Source organism: Hydra vulgaris, chromosome 02 (assembly GCF_038396675.1).
Source record: "Hydra vulgaris chromosome 02, alternate assembly HydraT2T_AEP".
Classification (NCBI taxonomy): Eukaryota; Metazoa; Cnidaria; class Hydrozoa; order Anthoathecata; family Hydridae; genus Hydra; species Hydra vulgaris.
Genome location: NC_088921.1, coordinates 32895001 through 32917600, shown reverse-complemented (window position 1 = coordinate 32917600; position 22600 = coordinate 32895001). Strand labels below are relative to the sequence as shown.

General features: G+C 28.0%; 1 protein-coding gene across 3 annotated transcripts in view; it reads right to left on the bottom strand.

Moving 5' to 3' along the window:
- The window catches only part of LOC100199054 (NADPH-dependent diflavin oxidoreductase 1), a 67320-nt gene that overhangs the window by 20319 nt on the left and 24401 nt on the right, over positions 1–22600 (bottom strand). For all 3 annotated transcript variants that reach the window (XM_065790645.1, XM_065790643.1, XM_065790644.1), the window contains exons 5-10: positions 16020–16121; positions 14531–14631; positions 8543–8663; positions 6360–6481; positions 3131–3300; positions 1750–1797 (exon numbers count right to left, since the gene is read on the bottom strand). In XM_065790645.1, coding sequence (XP_065646717.1) covers positions 1750–1797; positions 3131–3300; positions 6360–6481; positions 8543–8663; positions 14531–14631; positions 16020–16121 — 664 coding nt within the window. The remainder of the gene's footprint in view (positions 1–1749; positions 1798–3130; positions 3301–6359; positions 6482–8542; positions 8664–14530; positions 14632–16019; positions 16122–22600) is intronic.

The following is a 22600-nucleotide window of genomic DNA, read 5'->3' as shown; positions in this document are numbered from 1 at the left end:
AATTAAAAACCGTATTCATAAAGCAGGGCTTAGTGGATGTATAGCTTGGAAAAAACCGTTTTTAACAAAAAATCATATGAAGAGAAGAATGAATTTTGCAAAAAAGTATCATTTAATGCCAGTTATCATTTTGGAAAAAAGTACTTTGGTCTGAAGAATCTAAGTTTAATTTAAAAAAAACTGATGGTGTACAGAGAGTTTGGCAAAAGAGTGGTGAAGCATTTAATTTGAAAGAGGAACAGTTAAATATGGTGGTAGAACTCGAATATTTTTGCTTGTTAGATGTAATTAAAGCAAAAGGAGGACTAACTAAATATTAAAGTATATTAATAAAATGCAAAAACTTGAAACTGTTTCTCAGTTATTTTAATAAGCTGGTTTTTTTTCTTAGCTTTAACCTATAAAGTTTTTCTTGTACAATTATTTTATGTGCAAGTGTTTTTATCCCCTTCTTTTTGTTTCAAATTCTTAACCAGGTAATTCAAAAGCATAAAGACAAATTTAACAATTTTTTTGAAGGTTTTTTACCAAATAAATAATTGGAGAAAAAAAAAGTTCTTTATAATTAATGCATGATACAGTATTTTATTCAAAGTGTTTATTTTATTGAAAAATTACTTTGTTCGATTAAATTCTGTTCTCACTGTGTATATATGTATGTATGTGTATATATATATATTATATATATATATATATATATATATATATATATATATATATATATATATATATATATATATATATACTTGTAAGTATATATATATATATACATTATACATGTAAGTATATATATATTATACATGTTTTTTTTATTATTTGTTAAAATCATTTATTTATGAAATAAATGATTTTAACAAAAATTAAAAAATTGTCTTATTTATTAGAATATTTTCTCATTTTGTGCTGAAAAAAAACTTTGGAAATATATATATATATATATATATATATATATATATATATATATATATATATATATATATATATATATATATATATATATATATATATATATATATATATATGCTTTTACTGAGAAACTGCTGATTTGCATAACATATGCAAACAAATCAGTATTTTATTTATATAAAAAACTGTAAAAACAAGAAATAATGTAAATTCATTTTCTATCAACACCAAATTACTCTCTAACTTACCCCTAGAATATTTAAAATGCATTGAACCACAACAATTAAACTTCACATCTTTTTTTAATAAAGAGGTTCGATGTTGGACAATATCTCACACATGACTACCTGGTATAAGAAATTATCTTATGTCTGTTTGTGTAATGATTTCATAAGTATTCCTACTACAATATTCAGTGTATATATTTGTACCTGATGTGTTGTTGAAAAAAAAATTGTTCATCATGTGTTGCAAATATTGATTATTATTTTATAAAAATTGAGCAACTCAAAATAATATACTCAAAATAAATAAACTCAAAATAAAATGAGCAACTCAAAAATAAAATTAAAAAAATACCCAAATAACTAATAACTTTACCAACAGTTTTTTTGGGATTGGTGGTGGGGTTGGGAGGGGTAAAGGTATGTAACATACTTTGACATCAAAGGAGTTGGTAAAGCATGACAACCTGTGTCAGTGAGGGAAGAGAAGAGAGGGGGGTTAAAATTTGTTACAGTTGTATAGACAACCCATGTAGATAAAAGGTGTTCTATTAATTTTTAGAAAAAATTTAAAAAAAGACTATAAGACAAAGAAATTTTAAAGATGGAATGCACTAACCTCAATGTAATTCCGTTTCATTCGATAGCAGTATTCATATAAATCCTCCTAGATAAAAAAAACCTTTAAGGTATTCCAGATTTTTTTTTAATTTTAATTTTCAATTTAATAAAAGCCAATTGAAAAGATTAAAATAATAAAAGTGAAATTTACATGCATTTAAAATATATGCATTTTTATTCCTGTAAGTTAAGTAATTGGTTTAAAAATATGTTGCAGAAACTTTTTCTAGTGATGTGTTCCACTAACATGTTTTAGTATTTGTTCCAGTAAAATGTTGCAATAATTTTTTTTAGTATGATGTTGCAATTATTTGTCCCAGTAATTTGTACTGTACTGCAGTAATTTTATTGAATTCAGTTATATGTTGTAATAAATTCAGGTCAGATCGGGATAAGAATTGTTGTGGCTCCCCAACTACTGGTAAACATATAATCTATTACAACCTGCTAATGCTATATTTCCGTGTATGTCTTGTTTTTCTATACAAAAGAAATTAACTTTGACCTGAAAATCCCTCTACTTTGGGGCTATAGATTGAGTAAAAGCTTAAGACGGTGTCTCAATAAAAATACTCAATTGTGTATTGTGCAATTAAGTATTTTTATTGAGTATTTTTATTGTCTCAATAAAAATACTCAATAAAAATACTCAATTGCACCCTGTCTGCATCCAGATACCGTCTCATAGTAGTCATCCTAGGCAAAAACATTAAAAGTAAACAGCAAATTTCTGTTGACCAGTCTTGCACTTCTTCATCTAATAAGCTGGTGTAGACATAAGCCTGAGTTAGAATGTTTTCTACCTTGGATAATGTTAAATCTTGACTCTACTCATAGGTTTTTGTTTGTGCCTTCCTGATGGTAGCTATGCAACTCTTTCTGTTATTTCCTAACGATGGTACAACTTGAAGGCTCAATTCAATGGTTTGAATGCTAGTTAGGTTTCATGAACTCTGTAGCAGTGAACTCTGCTTTCAGAATAGATAGTAATGTCAAAGAAGTACAAGATAAATGCTTTAGTGAGATCATAGCATGATTCAAACCACCGAAAGAAAAACTAGGATAAACTAAGCACAAATTATAGATTGAATGATTTTACTTTAATTATATAAATGTTTTACTGATTTTTTGAGTTGCGAACAAATACAGTTAACATTCAGTAAAAACTTTTTCAAACTTTTGTGTGTGTGTGTGTGTGTTTCTATGAAAACACACAACCATGTTAATAACAATAATTTATCATCGTTTTTTTAAAACTCATTTTACCCAAGTAAAAGTTTTTTAGAACATTGTTTTTTTTTATCATTACAATTCAACTAATTATTAAACTGAAATGCTTCAGGAGAACCACAGAAATTATGATAATGTCAATTGTGTACCTGTCCTTCAGGAGAGCAGAACTCATTAAGTCTTTCTTTTTCTAATTCAGATGTTGTAAAGAGGGATAGCAATTGAAAAAAGTATCTTTTTGGAGTTGCTTGAATACTCAAGTGATTAAGAAACAAATTTTCTAAAGTACAGCAGTGGATGTTTGATGGGAGAACAGCACCTAAATTTCAAACAAAAAATTCCAAAAAGTTCATTCAAAAGATTTAAAAATAAAACAAAAGCTTTTCCTTTTACTGTTTTTCCAGTAAACAAACAATTACCATTTATATATTTAAAGTAAATAAATATGAAATTAAAACTAAATTTTTAATTTACTGCTGTAATAATTGTTGTAGAAATTGCAAAAGCTTGTAATAGTTACAATCAAGAAGAAGTTTAATAGTAAAAAGCATTTATGAATTAATCCAGAAAAATTTAAACAAAATATAAATATAAATGACAATGTGTGTATTCTGATATTAACTCAAACAATGTATGCATACTTAATAAAATCTATCCCTGTGTATTAGTCAATATATGCACTATGTATTTTTTATTGCCCAGTAAACTCTTTATGGAAATAATACAAAAAACACTATAAAATAATTGCAAAGAGGTTTTTTAATTAATAAAAATCAGTGGTGGATTCAACAAAGGGCATGGAAGGAGGAGGGGAGGCAAGCTGCCCCTACAACCTTAAAATGGTCAACTGGCACTCTCTAAAATATTTAATTTTGTTCTTTTTATAAGTACTTATTACAAAATCCTGATTTTAAACAGAAATAGAAAACTAGGCAACTACAAACCATTGTTTACATACCTGCTTTACTATTTTCCCTTCATTTATTGCAAAAAATAAAACAGAGATGTTTTGTTTTAAGATAATATCTTAAATAATCACAATGTACACTATCAATGCATAATTCTGAGGCCTGCTGGTAGTCAGGTTTCCTGAATTATGTGGTAACTCTCAGATAGGCTGATTCTATCAACAGCTGTAACGTATCAGAGTACTAACAGTACCATGTTGTGCATGGATGGCGCCCCTATTCATACTTTTGGTGTGTATTGTCGAGGCCACATTTGGAGACCTTTGTAACAGTTTAGGGTTTATTAATAGTTATAAAGCAATTGCTTGGACTATTAAATAGTGTACTGAGTATTATCTGTGATTTGTGTCAAGTTCTTTAACAAATCCAAAAATGACTTAAGTACCAAAAACTATAAAACAATTGTCATCACTAAATTCTCTAAATCTATTATTCACTTAATATTCATGGTCTTCACTAATATTCATGGTCTTCGAAGTAACTTTTCTTGTGTTGAGTCTTATCTTTAGCAAAGTTTATCAGACCTTCTTGCTCTTTGTGAGATTAATGACTCTGCAGGCGTTAAGGCCCACAACTTTAAGGTTGTCTTCACACCTGTGTAAGTCAGTTTACATGAGCAAAATAGAGCCAGTGCATAATTTAAAATTTTTTTGAAAAAAATTTGAAATTGTTTATGCTTTTTATTTAGTTATTCTTTAAAAACTCTTCACATGATATAATTTCAATGTGGTTGAAAAAAACTTCCAAAACATCAAAAAGAAACTTCAAACTTCAAGTTAATTTCAATAATTTAAACATGGATAAAAAGAAACCTAAAAAAAAAAACTTTAAACTTCAAGTTTCTGTGTCTTTTTTCAAATCAAAAAGTAAAAATATATAATTTAGCATGGGCTAAAAAGTATTTTTACTTGATTATTATGTAATATAATGTTCAAACAGTGATAACAATTCTGTATAACTCATCCGTATAACATTATAAGTTAAATAATTAGTATGCTAAAATGCAAGCGAAATATATAAATTCTTTGCAAAAACATTTAACATGTTCAATTAGTAGTCACATGTACCTTGTGTTGTGTGCAAACTCATACAAAAAATCAATTAACATGTTCAATTAGCACACATTCCTTGTCATGCGCAAACTCATACAAAAAAAAATTAACATGTTAAATTAGTACACGTACCTTCTGTCATGCGCAAACTAATACAAAAAAACAATTAGCGTGTTCAAGTTTAACTAGAGAGTAAAGAAATAAAAACACAAAACAAAAAAAAAAATGAACTGCATAAAAGCAGCAAAGGTTGTTTTTATATTCAAAAAATTAAATAATAAGGTATCAATTGATGAATTATATCAATTATACTGATAGAAGATATAATCAAGTGAAATGCCTTATACTTTTTTTAATTGAAAAAGTTTATTAAACACTGCTTATTTAAAACAAACAAAAAACTGAGTTTTTTTTGTTTGTTTGTTTTTTATTAAAAAACCATGCTTTTTTTGTTTGTTTTTTATTAAAAAAACCATGTTTTTTTTATTGGTTTTTATTAAAAAAAACCTATTTTTTTTATTGTTTATTTTTTTTAAAAACCACGCCTTTTGTTTTTGTTTTTTTTAAAAAACAAAAACAAAAGACATGGTTTTTTTCAACTCAGACTAGATGTTCGTAAAATTTATGTCAAATGGCACACAAAAGCATCAATAAAATGAGTTTCATTTCATCATAAACTCAATCCATGAAAAGAAAATTTCTGAGGGTTTCTAATCTCTGTTGTTCTCCTATGACACTAATTGATTTCTCATTCCCTCTAAGCATTAATCAGTTTCCATTCCCTCTACGACACTAAGCATTAATCGGTTACCAACAAAAATTAAACTTTTATTGTTTGATTGTTGATTGTCATACTTTAAAATTAACAAAAAATGTTTAAAAAAAGTCGAATCAAATAACAATTTAATGTAGCAGGTCTCCATACTAGACAGCACAAAATCAGTTAGTATTATTTTTAATAGTTTTACTTTTATGCAACCTTACTTTATAAATTCAAACCTCTTAGCCCAAATAAATCAAATTAACTGAGTTTAAAGATTCTTCAGATAGTACTCATTCCTTAATATCTTGATTAGCATCCATTTTAATTCCATAATTTTTTATTTTCTTAGACCAAACAATTGGTTAAATAACAATTTTGGTTTGCACATCAAATTCAAACATTACATTAATAAATTACTTTGATTTAAAGTTTAATCCAAAAACATCAAAAATTAAAAATTCTAATTTTTTTTTTTTAATATTAATTATAATTTATGATTTATCATAATAACAAATAATAATAACAAATAATAAAAAATAATAAAAAATTGAGTAACTAATTATTAGAATGCATAACACATTTTGTTTATTGAAACCTGAACTTCCAGGTGAAACTTTTACTATTGTATCTGATTTCCAAGGCACAACTTCAAAGAAATGACGAACGACTTCATTGAGATTACAGGGTCTGACCATTAGAACATCACCTGGAGTGTAGCTATGTATTACAAAAATTGAATAATTAAAAAAAAGCATATAGTTATTACTTATTATTGACAAACTTTTGGAATTCTTTATAATACATTTGAATTTTTTGTATTATCAGAATGAAAAATCAGATAAATTCAATAATAGGATACTTAGTAACCAACCAAGGATTAATTTTGACTGGGGTTCAATAAAAAGAAGAAACATTAAGGAGGGGTTAAATCTATAATTAAAAATATCATCATTATCATTGCTCCTTCTCAATCCCAGCTCCCTCATTTATTTGTTATATGGTCTTTCAAAAATTTTGCAAATCATTAACTTTTTATTCAAAGCTAGAAATGTTGATACAAATGTTGATAGTCATTTTTAACTTTTTATTATTATTATTATTATTATTATTATTATTATTATTATTATTATTATTATTTTATTTTATTTTTTTAACACTATAACTCTATTTTTTGAATTAAAATATGAAAGAGTTGAAGCAATTTTTTAGTTGTGTAATTTTCACAGTTTGATTTTGTTCAGGAAAAAAAGTGCTGTTTGACTTATTTGAATTTTTATATATCTCAAATTAGATTTCTAAAACTTTTCAGATTAAGACAAAAAGAATAAAAGCTGGAAATTTCAAGATCCACAACCCCTTCCCTCCGTCTTCCATAAAAAAAAAAGAAAACAAAGGGCTACTAGTTGGGATTAATCTCAATTAGTAACCCCTGCCAACATAATTATTTAACAAGACTGAGGCTTTTAATAATTACTTCCCCAATATTGCCATGGAGGTGCCAATATTGTCATGGAGGATACTTTTTATTCTATTTATTCTAAAGGTATAAAGAGATACTGTGTAGATAAAGGTTTAGAAAGATACAGTATAGACAATGGTATAGAGAGATACAGCATAGATAAAGGTTTAGAGGGAAAACTATTTAATTACCTAAATATAAATCCTCTGCTTGAAGATAAATAAGAACCCAATATCTTTTTGAAGACATAAAAGGACCCAACTTCTGCTTGACAAACTGCAATAGTGATAAAGTGGCAAAGTGATTGCAGGTAATAAGAAATTCTAAATACTTAAATTTTTTTTTTTTTTTTTTTTACATCTTCGCTTCCAACAAGGCTGCAAGCAGCCACTAATTAAAGTTGGAAGTTACTGAAAGAGAAAAGATGAAGATTGTACAGCAAGATGACGATTGATGGACGACTTAAAAGATTGCAAATTGTATGAATCAGGAAAGCAAGATGAAGGAAGTGAATTCCAAAGAACTGATGTTCAAGGAAAAAAACTAGACGAATAAGCGTTTTTGGAGCACTTAGGAACAGTCACAGAAAAAGGATGACACTTAATTGAATGACAAGTAACATGAGAATGAATTTTAGTAGATGGCACAAGAGACGCTAGCTCTTTAGAGCAGTGCCCATTATAGTATTTGTAGAAAAGAGAAAGAGAAGCAACATTACGACGGCGTGATAATGGTTGGAGGTTGGCTGCAAGAGCAGGTCCAACTATATTTTACAATGCGTTTTTGCACCTTGTCTAAAAGAGAAAGGGCATCATTAGACGATCCGCCCCAGATATGGCAACAGTATTCTATACAAGGCCGGATTTGAGATTTATAGAGATAGAGAATAGAATTAGAAGTAAGAAAGTTACGAGCTCGATAAAGAGATGCAACCTTAGCAGATGCTAATTTTGCAACTGATTTGATATATGGTTTCCAAGAAAGATTGGAAGTAAGAGTTAATCCTAGAAAATTGTTAAAATAAAAGGTCTAAGAAGATTTAAAATGACTAGAACTCTAGTTTTAGTTATTTCACAAAACCATCCAACATTTGTAATGTTAAATCTGCCATTTATGAAGCAGTTATCTAATACTGCAGATGTTTATAACATGAAATCTTATGTGAAACACTGTTATAAATTCAAGCAGAACGATTTTCGGATTTTTTATAAAGTTTTATATAAAGCTAAAAAACTTTATTAAATTCCTATATTAGAAAACGAAGCTAAAACATTTTATTACATTCCTATATTAAAATAGTTTTTAAAAAATAGCACTACCTTAAGTTTTTATCTTTTAAGTCAAATGAAATCAAACGTACGTCTTGAAAATGATCTATTGCTGTTTTCCTTTCATTGCGAAGAATGTGTGTTTTTAAAGGATTCCAACGATCAATTGACACTAAAAAGACGAGAAGAATCCACACACAAAAAAAAAAAAAAGCATACAAATATATATAGACGTAAATATATACATATATATACATATCAAGCTTTCCTAGGAAACGTGTGCAGTCGCACACCTTGTTCGGCCATGTTTAAAGTAATATTTTTAGACATCTTTTTTTATAGTAGATGTTTTAAGAATAAAACAGCAATATCAAATAATCAAAGAAAGGAAACAAAAACTATAAGAAATAGAAAATCTAAATAAAATAAACTAAAAAAAAATTTTTTGTCAAAATAATAATATACCTAAATATTTTACTGTTTTTTATTTTATTTTTTTTAGGGCGTTTATTATTTTCCACTGCCAAAATTGATAAAATTTTTTTATATACAATTTATTCATGACTTTTTTTAGTCAGAATATTAAGGAAATATTTTATTATTTGCACTAGAAATACGGACAATTTTAAAACTTGTTTTTCAAATGGTTTTGCTAAAAACATTTAAAAAACAAATTTTTACACTTTTGATTAATGCACAGAAAAGCGAAAAAACCTATTGCTATTTATTAGTAAAAAAAATAACTTTGTAACAAGGATTTCATTTAAAAAAATAAAAACTAATATTCATATATAAAATATAAAATATTTTATACTTGGTTGTGAAAACAATGTATTTTATATTTTGGTTGTGAATGTGTAGGCTAGAGAGCTGCATGGGGTTGGGTTTCACGGGAATCCTGCGAAGTTCGTGGGGATGGGTTCAGTTTCTGCGGGATTCCCACAGGGATGGATTGTAAAATAGCGGGAACCCTGCGGATATGGAATGGATTTTTACAAAATATTAGTTAAAATGAAGGATCAAACTTTTATGTATTCTCACAAAAAATTTGTTTGTCTAATCTCATTATAACATAACAGTAAACAGAATTCAAATTGTTGATGGCTTTTTTGTCATAGTGATTGATTGCTCTTCAGCCATATTGAGTAATTCAGCCATGTTGACTTTTATTAAATAAATTGATTGGAAATTATTATTAATTATTATATATATTATTAAGGTGGTACTAGCCCAAGAAATCTCAAAATGTTCAGATTTTTTCTTCTTCAAATTTGAAAAATAGAATTATTGTCAATTTTAAAAATGTATAGTTTTACTATGCTTATAAGTTGCTTAGTGACAGAAAATCTTAATTTGTGAATATGATCTCTAAAAGGAGCCCTAAGCAACTGCATAGCAACTATAAGAAATGCTTACTTTTGGGCTAATTTTTAATAAACTCCATCAAACAATTTTTATAATTTTTTGTACGTATCTCCTTTGCTTTATATCAACTTTGCAAATTTGTAAATTCCATCATTAATTTTAAAACGAACTGGATAGTAAGAAAGAAGTGAATTTCATCAGCGTGTTTTGATTATTTTATTGAACTTATTTTTCACATACTTTTTGACTGCTATATTCTTAGATAGGGAATTAAAAAAATAAGAAAAGATCAAAAAAGAAAGTGTTTTCATGAAAACTAATATTAAATGTCAGAACAACAAAACTTTTCATTTAAAAATACTTCTGATTCAGGTATGTTTAGTACAAGTACATATGTTCAACAAAGCAGTTGATTTTATTGGCAGTGCAGCTAAAAACGAATATAGGTCTAACGACCTCAGTTGTTTTATATTTATTAATTTTGGCATCACAAAAGATTTGTTTGAGGAGTTTTCTTGCTGTTCTGACTGTACCTCACCAGTTAAGCATACACAATGTGTATGTGTATTAGACATGTTGGAAATGAACATTTATTGTCGTTGAGATACTGACATTAGCAGTACATATTTTACGTTCAAACTAAAAATCATTATTAAAAACAAAGCCATTTTGATTCTGTAAAAGTTCTGATGGTGATTCTGGTCAAATCACTTAATCAACACCTTGTTAACCTTTTGCAAAATTTTAGCCTCAAACTCTGACTATTTCAAGAGAAATCCTTGTTTGAAAATGTAGTCAAAATTGTATATTTTTATGCATGTTTTATAGCTTATTTATAGTTTTCATTATATTTACTCTAAATAATTTTTTAGAACTAGTATGAATAGAAACCCATCAGTTAAAATAACTACTTTATTTGGGGCTTCATCTTCATTAACTTGTTCAAAAAAAGTTCCATTGGTTAAATCAGAAGTTGCTGATGCAATTACATCCATGTGTGCTAAAGATATAAGACCTTTTTCTATAGTTGAAGGTGAGGGTTTAAAAAATTTTGCTAGAATGTTGATTGCTGTAGGGGCAAATTATGGAAAGGCAGATGTAAAAGAAATATTACTATGTGCAACTACCATAGCCTGCCATTTAAATGGTGTTGTGAAAAAAGAAAGAGATTTATTACCTATCCATTTAACAGAAATATCACTTTTTTGTGTCACAACCGATCTATGGACGCATGAACAAAGCTCAAACAGTTACATTGCAGTGACAGTTCAGTTTCTGGCTGATTGGAAAACTGAAACATATCTGTTAGCCACTCGCATAATGGATGAAAAGCATACTGCTGAGATTATGGAAGAGGCAGTAAAGAAAATCTTGGAAAAATTTAATGCTTGCAGACCAGAAAACATTTATGTTACAGATAATGCTAGTAACATGAAAGCAGCATTTAAAGAATATATATGGTTAGGCTGTTCAAGTCACAACCTCTCATTTTGTCTCATGAGTATTATCAGAATTATTAAAAGTAATTATTATCAGAATTACTAAAAGTAATTCTGATAATAATTGCTGCCTACCAGTGGAAATCAGTAACATGATTGAAATTTCTAAAGAAATTGTAACAGTTGCCAAAAGCTCAATTGGCAATTACACTCAAGCAATGTGTAGTAACTTGGTGGAATAGTGTTCTTCACATGCTAAAATCAATATCATTAAATTTTGCACAACTATATATTTTATGTAATGAGCCAGGTTTCAATAGAAAACTATTGTTGTTGCTGGCTGATTTGCTGGATTGAACTATGTTATCAAAGTGTTGGAATCCATGGAAATGGCTACACTTTGTCTTTCTAAAGATCAATCACCCACTATTCATATGGTTCTACCAACAAAATCAAAATTGAAACAACATTTTACATCCAAATCTTCAGACAGCACAATAGTTAAACAGTTGCAGGATCATTTTTTCAATATGCTGCTCAACAATTTTCATGTTGGTAAAATTCATTATATAGCAGCATTACTGGACCCAAGATTTAAAAACAATTTTGAAACTTTGGCACCAACAGAGTATGCTGAAGGATTATTAAATTTAAAACATCTTGTCAAACAATTGACTAAATCAACAAATATTGTTTCTGAAAAAACATCTCAATCAATCCCACCACCAAAACAGGCCAAGTTTGAGGACAGTTTTTTTGGAGATCTGTTATAATATATCAAATGGGATATTAGAAGAACATGAGGTATTACTGCTACTTTATTTTATATTGTGGTTTTGTCTTTCAATGATATTTTGTATTTCAATTAATGACATTTTTAATTGTATGATTTTGAAAACATACTTTATTCAATTTTTCTTCTATAATTTTTTTTATAACTATCTACTTTGCTATTTTTAATAATTTCATTTTCATCCTATAAAATCATCATGTTTATTATTCTTCAGGTTGATGCATTTTTAACAATTTGAGATGGTGTGCAAGATGATATATTGTTATACTCGAAAGAAAGGGCTAAATAAGGGAAGAATCTTTCTGAAATTGCAAAAAGAATTTTGGGAATTCCTGCAGCCAGCACTTCATCAGAGAGGATATTTTCATCTGCTGGCCAGGTTCTTGAAGACAGGAGATCACAATTATCACATAATAGTGTCGATGATGCATATTTAACAATTTGAGATGTTGTTTTTGCAAGGACTTAAACATTGACTTTTATTTTTCTAAATTAGAATTTATGGTTAACATTGTTTCATTTTAATTCTTTTTTGTGTTTTCTTAAATTAAATAAATTTTTTTGACTATATTTTGAGAAATTTTTTAATAAGCTATTAAACTATATCAATTAAACTCTTGACTATATCTTAATAAAGTTTTTATGCTATTTCATGGGAAGGGCCGATAAATGCTTGCGGGGATGGGTGGGGATGGAAGAAAATATTTGTGGGGATGGCTTTAATTTCTACGGGGATAGTTGGGGATGGAATAAATTCCTGTCCCCGTGCAGCTTTCTAGTGCAGATTATTTCAATGGGGGTACCATTGAAATAGTCTGCACATTCGTCGGATTCTCCAAATTGTGCATTTAAACCCAATAGTTTATTTCCTGATGAACTATTGTTATTGACAATGCTTTAAGAGCTTGTGGGCTAGTGCATTGTTAATTTACTGAACTTTTTTAACGAAACTTTTAGTAGCCAACTAAAAACTTTTTTTAAGTTTTTAAATATGTTTTTTTAAACAGAGCAATTGTTATGTTCATTATATATATACATATATATATATACCAATATATATAATATATATATATATATATATATATATATATATATATATATATATATATATATATATATATATATATATATATATATATATATATATGTATGTATATATATACATATATATATACGAATATATATGTATGTATATATATACATTTACATGATGAAGCAGCACTCCCTTGCATGTTCTGCTTAGGTAGTGAGTCGATGTACGAACTGGAACCCCTGGCAGCTATTTTAGAATGATGTCATACTGCTTATTAAAGTACACATTAATACATAAAAAAAAGCTAAAATCAACCTACTGCTGCCCTTGATAGATCTCAAATTGCTAATCGCAAGGCTTTAAAACCAAGCTGCTGTTGCAAATAAGCTAGACTACAATGTAGATGCAGATTACTTCCATAAATAAATAAATGTTGAACACTTAGTGTTGGCAACTGGATTAGAAGGTATTCAAATAAAAAAGTGATCAGTTTTTCAGTGATGAAAAACTGACCACTTTTTATTTGAATACCTTGAAGACAAAAAGTGAAAGTTGGTTGCAGAAAGCAGAGTTAAGTTAATTTAAGATTACAAAACCATTTTAACAAAGAACCTAGAGCAGCAGAAAGTTCTTGCTCAATGCTGTTGCAGAAAGTAGAAATCCGTATGCAAAAAATCTACTATCAGGGACAGTCAAATTAAACAAAAAATAAGCTTCTATCAGCTCTAATGACTTTATGCTTAATTTTATTGAAGAATGACATAAGAAATGCCTAAATAAAATAGTTATAAATACTAATTAAACCAAGCCACTATGATGGATTGGCAACCTTAATGAGATGGCTCCTAAAAACAAATTTAAAAGAACAACAACAACAAAAAAAAACTTTAAGAAAATTGAATTTTAAATCTATTTTAGGAAACTATAAATTTCTTTTCTTTTTTAATATTTTTGTGTTTTTTATTCACCTCAAAAGCCATAAAGGCCACTACAACTAAAGAGGCTACCTTAACTGTGGTTAAAACTCTCTCCCAATTCTATAACTCCAAAACACGAATCTTGACAAACAAGGACACTGTGCAGAGAAACAAGTTGAATGCGATACTACCAGGGACATGATCTCTATCACTGAACCACTACTGTTAAATATTAAAAGCTTTCAAATTAGGATTCCGTGTTTATTATGTTTAACATCTGTTAAGAAATAATAAAACTGTAATGATTTTTGGTTACAGCTTGTTCATCAAAAATTTGCAAATCAGATGAGTTAAATGTTATCCAAAACGTTATCCTGCCTTTTTTTAATTTTAAATTAATTTTTTACATAGAACACTTTTCTAAATAAATAAAAAATTACCAAACATTTAACCAAAATCAACTTAAGATAAAAAAACAAACAAATAAAATACCTGAATTTTCTGTAATATTGTTTAATAAATCTTTTTTCTGTGGGTATTTACATAAATCACAAGCAGAATCAATCACTTCGACAAAATACTTAGGTGGTGGTCTAAAAAGATAATATTTTGGTCTAAAAAGAAAGAAAGAAGCCCTGTGCTTTTTAAATACAAAATTTCTAATCGCCACTAGTTCCACCACAATTTTCTTAATTAATGAATAAATTTAAAATAATCCATCAGTATGATATCAACACTTTAGCCAAACTATGTAAATCTAGTTTATTCACAAAACCTAAAACATTAATAACCATACTTACTAATAAGAAAATAATAATTACTACTAAGGAAATAAAATATTGAAATAAAGATATGAAGCTTTTGGCAGAAAAAACAAAAAAAAGATAATCATCCCTCAACCTTTTAAGAAAATAAAATTTAGAAATAAGCTTGAATTTTATTGTTGACATACTGAGGTAAAATTCTAGAACTTTATATTTCTATGGATATCCAATAAAACATGTAGCACCAAAAATACCCAAACTGATAAGACTGACAGGAGAAAAATGACCAAACTGACAAGGAGAAAACTGACAATGAGCATTTTTGACAATTAGCATTGGGTAACAAATCAGATGAAGGATAGATTAGATTTAGAAGGACGAATCAGATTTGAGTTCAGATTAGATCGAATGTTATAAACAGTAAAAATATTAATATAGTTTTGAAAATAAATAAAACAATTTTTATTTTTTATATTTTATATAGGAGCCCCAACAAGTCCTAACAGTCTTACCACAGAGCACCGCGGATGAGCATTTAGTTGGAAGCTCACGCCTTCTTCCTAACTGATGTCGCAAAACTTGCTCAGAGGTGGGGTTTGAACCGCGGATCCTTTGAACTACAGATCTTTTGTTTCACTGTGGTATGGCTACTATTTTCACATATAATTATATCTTAAATATATTCTTTCAAGGTTAATACTTATTTAAAACAAAAATAAAAACAGATATAACAAATAAATAACTTTTATCACTATCTTTTGTCAAATAACTCACTGTGCTGTGATGCATGACAGTGAATATAAAATTGGTTTTATTAATGTGGTGAATGGTGACTTATACCATTTTATAAAACTAGCTATGCACAGTGGTAGTACCTTTACGAAGTAGTATATAAGTAATTATGATAATAATACAATACAATGCATTTGATAAAAATAATACATTAAAGTATCACTGTGATAGATGCTTTTCTTTTCTTTTTTTTTTTTTTAATTTCAAACTTTATCTTAAAACATTTTAAATATGTAAAAAAATCCACAGTTAAATCAACATTGCAGTTGTGTCATAACATTGTTGCGAAAATTTGACCTTTTGTTAACCTTAAGTTAACATTATGTGGCATTTTTGTTATGCTTTAAACATTTAATGTAAAAATTCAAGCATGTATAACAAAAAATTATCTTTTAAATAAACAAACAAAAAATAAAAATACTTACAATTTATCATTTAAACATATGTCATTTCCTACATCTAATAGATGCACTTCAGATATTTTAGTCAGTAATGATTTTACCCATGGATCAATTACAGCATCTAAACTATTGGCTTACTTATTATATATAAATATATATATATATAAATATATATATACATATGTATGTATGCATGTATGCATGTATGTATGTATGTATGTATGTATGTATTTATATATACAAATATATATATATATATATATATATATATATATATATATATATATATATATATATATATACATATATATATATATACAGATCTATAGTTTGTTGTCTTTGGGAAGAGCGGAAGGAAAAAAGTGATTCTTACGCCAACACATACGTCACTTACCATTACTTTTGACTTTCGTCCAACATTTTCGTGTTGGACGAAAGTAAAAACCATTAATTTAATTACAAATAAATTGTTTTTTAAAAAAACCACAAAAACGCAAATTTAATTGACCAGAATGTTTTTAAAAACATTCTGAATGTTTTTAACAATATAAACAATGTTTTTATTTTTATTTTTTTTAATAAAGTGTTTTTATTTTATTTATTTTTTTTACTGTAAATCATGCGCGGAGTGTTGCTACATCTACTATCTTTTAGCCTAACCTGCAGGGAGTGTTGCTACATCGACTGAGGGTTTGGTTGGGGCAGGCAGTCTATCAATTAATAAAAAAAAATAGTTCCGGTCTTGCATTTTAATTTTTACTTTTTGTCAACAAAATATTGAAAAAACTTTCGGACAACATCTACGGGTTGTATATATATATATATATATATATATATATATATATATATATATATATATATATATATATATATATATTATATATATATATATATATATATATATATATATACATATATATATATATATACATATATACATATATACATATATACATATATAAATATATACATATATAAATATATACATATATACATATATATATATATATACATATATATATATATATATATATCTTCTATAGCTGGTTTAGATGAGCATTTGCTCACTATTTTTGCTTATCTTTATAGCCAACCGCGTTTTCAGAAAAAGAAGAAAAAAACAAAGAATAATGAAAGAAAAGATTGCTGCCACATCCAAAACCCTCAGTCAATGTAGCAGCACTCTGCTGCGAGTCAGGCTATTTGTCAGTCGATATATGTAGTAAAGCCCCCACCAGCAGCCTATTTCAGTGTGATGTCAGAGCGCTTATCTAAACTAGCAATTTAAATTATATATATACATATTAGGGATATGACTTTTTAATTTTTTTTCAAATAAAATGTTTCCTGTATCATAAATCGATGAACTTTTACCTAAAATCATGAAAAAAGGCCCAAATAGCTTTCTGCAACAAAAAAAGGTCACCCCCAAAATAAAAATTTGATTTACCATTTTTATACATTCATTTTTGACCGATATTTTAATCTTAAGCTTAATTCTCAGCTTAATTCTATTTATTTCATTATTTTGTTATGAATTTATAAATATAACGCCACACGTTACCATGGCAACGAAACGGCCGTGTGCCGGCAAATACTTGGAATTGTTATGTGATGACGTCATTGTGTTACCACGGTGATATAGACGACTGTAACAGACTGTAGAAGATTATAGAACTTAGTAGAACATTCTGGAAGCTCTAAATAATTATATAAGAGAGCTGCTGTCAGAGCTCAGTGTTGATAATGTGAATAGTTCTATGAAGTACTCTGCGTGTAACTGAGCTAATAAGGAACTACTGTAGCGAACTAAAGACGCTGTAAGTGTACGAAGTATAAGTAGTTGTAGCATTATCGTTAGGATACGGACTGGATTATCGAACTGTTATCAACATTGACTGGATTATCGAACTATAATTGGATTACTATACAGTTAAAGTATTTTATTAATTAAACGACTTTATTAAACGGATATTTACGCTCAGCTATCCGTAAAGTCGTAACAATATTATATGATGTCTCACAAGAAAAGTCATACCACAGTAACAAAGAACAAGAAGACTTGGACTAAAAATTTGGTGAGATTTCAAGAGTCACACAGAAGAAGAGGAAGCGTGGCTGTAGAAGAACATTCACTCGATGAAAAATCCAGAATACCACTTCAATTGCAGATCGTAGGAAGATACCAGTTTCTCGGAGCATATGTTAAAGGAAGAAAAGAACGAATAGACCAAATTTCTAAGGAAATTACAAAATTGTGGGACAATAAACTGAATTTTCCACGTGTGTCTGATCAAGTGATAAGAGCAAAGCTTATGAAGGTGCTGAAGGTCTATGATGAATGTGTCAAGCGTGGAAAATATGATGTTCTCAATGCATTATTTGACATCACGAAAGTGAATGGCCAGTGGTTATCCTCGGAAGATAAACGTCTATACCACCTACAAAAAGAAAGTAAAGGACAGGTGGGGTACTCAACAGGACAAGTGGCAAGTAAAGAAACCATTCACCCTTCCAAGAGAAGGAAAGTCCAGTCTGGAACAGCAATACCTTCCACATCACAAGTCCTGTCTACCACAGACAGTGGTACTGAATCTGAAAACTGCAAAAGTAAGAGTGAAGATGATGAAGACGACGACGGTGATAAAGACGATGATGAGGACACTCAGAAAAAAACTAGAAAGCACTACAAAAGTAAATTTGCTGTAAGTATGGTTACATCAAGTGGAGTTTCCACAAAGAAAGCTGCTAAAATATGCAATGTATTATCACAACAAGGTATTGATATTCCAACTCCAAGTCAATCAGCAATTTACAAGTCCATATTCAAAGAGGCAGGTAAATTAAAAAAAGAAATGATACAACAACTTAAAATGGAACAGTGGTCCTTACACTTTGACGGCAAACGAATAGATGATAAGGAATATCAGGTAGTTGTACTTCAGAATGAAAGAACTGACGTGAAACTTGATGCACTGCGTTTAAAAGATGGCAAAGCTGAAACTGTTGCTGAAAAAATTGCCAAACTTATTGATGAATACAATTTGTGGAATTCAATTAAGATGATCATTACTGATACAACAAACGTCAATACTGGGAAGAGAAATGGAGTTGTTGTGAAGTTGCAACGTATGTTTAAATTAAAGGGTGTCACAATACCACAATTTATCGGTTGTCAGCATCACGTACTAGACAGGATTCTCCGTCTGGTGATGGACGAAGAACTTGGGGGTGATACCAAATCTCCAAACATTGAATACCCATTTGTGTCTGAACTGTTGAATAAGTATGATGAACTGAAGGATAAGTTTGTGAATGGAACTGTAGAAATTCTTGATAAATCAGGGTGGAGAGACGATATGAAGTTTTTGTACCATTTAACAAGAGTGTTTAGGTTCTATGAAGAACAAAGAAACTTCCCTCTGATTCACTTTCAGAACATTCCTAATATGAGCAATACCAGATGGAACTCAAGAGCCATTCTCGCCATTCTGGCGTTCATTCTTATGCCTGAAGCGAGAAAGAATTTGGAGAAGGTTTGCAGGTTCATTTCATATGAGTGGGCAGAACATTGGTTTAGTAGTCAAAAGTACAATGACAATGACTTCAAGAATTTATCTGATGTATTGAAGCCTTACAAAAAGGCATTGCAGTCATTCAAAAATCACTGGAAGAAAGAGCCATCCGTCATCGACATACCACGAAGTAATCAGATAGCTGAACATGCAATCAAGGTGATGCAAGACCTGTATGCTTCCTGCAGAAAGAAAGACAAACTGCAACTTCGATTCATTCTAAGTAATAAGCGCTAGACTCTTTATGAGACGTGAGCATCATGTGACCCATGTACTAAACACAGTAGGCCTATAGACACAGACAGTTATGTATATTGTTGTACTAGACGCTTTGATACTGTTAATTTTGTAATACTTGTATAATTATATATCACATAATGTTTTTTGTTATATCACAGTACATGTTGCATAAATAAATAAAATAACAACAGGAGTATGACTCTTACAACATCTTCAGCCTTTAATATTCATTTACTGTACAAAAGTGTACCTATTGAAAATTCGATTTTTTGGTTTTGGGGTGACCTTTTTTCAAAATATGTCAAAATGAAACATCTATTCGTTCTTTTTACATAAAAGTTCATTGAATTACGATACAGGCCTAGTAGGTTGCAAAAAAGTCATATCCCTAATACATATATATATATATATACATATATAAATATATATATATATAAATATATATATATATATTTAAACAACTTTAAAATGTATTCTACACAATAGAGTGCTCAATGTTCTTAAAAGAACAGAGCAATTATATATTAGTAGAAAATCACTTAACAAAAGTTTTTTTCATTTTACACTGTGTTTCATCAACAAAGATTCATCAGAAATGAATGATCAAATTAATAAAACTTCCATTTATACAAAAATTAAATTACAGGAAGTCGCAAATGTCTTAACTACTGTAAATTTTCACACATTTGTGGAATTTGCTGACACTATTATAAAAAGAATTCTTTAGAAATGATTACTTTTAAATGCTTTTTTTAAAATATTTTTTAAAAAAGGGTATTTAATGTAAATATTATTTGAACTCATTTACTTTTATAGTTTTTTAAGAGAAACTTATTTTCGTGCCTACATTTAGAAACTAACTCCGATTTTTTGTTTAATAAGCATTCTTGATTTGCATGTGTAACTATTTCAAATTTTTCTTGTAGGCATAGTATGCATTTTTTGGAAATATTGTTATATGCAGGCGCTGTTTTAAGGACGGACCAATTCAGTATAAAATGATCAATATTTTTTTCTTTTAATTCCCATATATATTTTTACAGCATGGTATCTTTTGAATACTTTTTATTTTTGAAAGATTGCTTATGATTGGCAAAACATTTTTTCCATTCACCCTCTGTTATGCTGATGTATTGTTTATCAGGTGCATTCTTAGAGGAAACAACACATTTATATACCACATGTTTTGTTTTCAAATACAATTTTCTGTAGTTTTTTCATTTAGGATTTCTTTTTTGTTTAACAAAGCATTATTGTGACCTTTTATAATTCTTTCCATATTTTTTGTAGCTAACTTTAATTGTATTTCGATTAAAAATTTTATGTAATTTATTAGAGGGCGGGAAATGATTATCGACCAATTTTAAAAACACTTTTCCTATGTTAGTGGAAACATTTTTGCTATATGGAGGGTTGAACCAAATTACATTTCTAGTTCTATTTCGTTTTTTTGTATTCTTTTTTTGAGGGTCAAATTTTAGTTCAAAATTTTCAAAACCACTTTTTTTAAGGGCATCTTCAAATATTCATTTAGAGGAATTGAATACATTTTCATTAGAGGAGTTTTGGTTTAATCTGTTATTAATTGAAATCGGGATTTGTTTTAGAATTTAGGTTGAATGATTTGAGTTAATAATAATATACAATCATTCATTGTTTGGTTTTTTGGAAGGCTTATATGAATTTTCAGAGAGGTTAAATGTGACATCAAGAAAATTCACAATTTTTAAATTTATGTTTATTTCGATTTGAAAGCAAATATTTTTAAAAATTTTTATAATATCTGTTTGGTTAGCATTGCCAAATGCCAACTCTAATTAATTCTCTAATAAACAAAAAAAATTAATTAAATTAAAATTAAAACTCTAATAAACAAAAAAAATATATGCATATGTATATATATATATATATATATATATATATATATATATATATATATATATATATATATATATATATATATATATATATTTTGTTAATTCGCCTCCCCAAGGCTGAGAAGGCCATTTCAACTCTCAACTGTATAACTCCGAAACACAAATCTTGATGAACAAGGCCGCTGAATGAAGAAACAAGTTGAGTGCATTACTACCACGGATGTGATTAGAATCGAACTCAGAATCTCTCACTTATACATACATATATATATAATAATAATAATAACATAATAATAATATAATAGTTTCCTTGTTCCAATTCTCTTTTTAATCTATGTATTAGGCACATAATGATATAATCTCTCAACAGGTATTACTCAAAAAAATTTGCAGATGATAACTTAGCTTACATAATTCATAAAAACTCTTTCCTTCCACTAAAAGCAGCAGACAATCTTCAATAATGGTGCAATGATAATAAAATGTTTCTTAACACACCCAAATACAAAGTTATTTATATTGGCTGATGCACAAAGCCTGTCATAAAATTAAACAACAATATTCTTGAAGTTGTAAACACATACCATAGCATCCACCTCAACTCAAGTTTAAAATTTGAAAAACAATAGTCAGTATAATAAAACTGCCCATTACGAATGCCTATCTAAGCATATATAAATATATACTTACATAGATACGTACATACATATATATATACATACAAACATAAATATATATATATATATTATATATACATTAAATACATATATATTATATATATATATTAAATGTATACATATAATATATATTTTATATATAAATATATATATATATATATATATATATATATATATATATATATATATATATATATATATATATATATGTATATAGTATATATATAAATTATGTT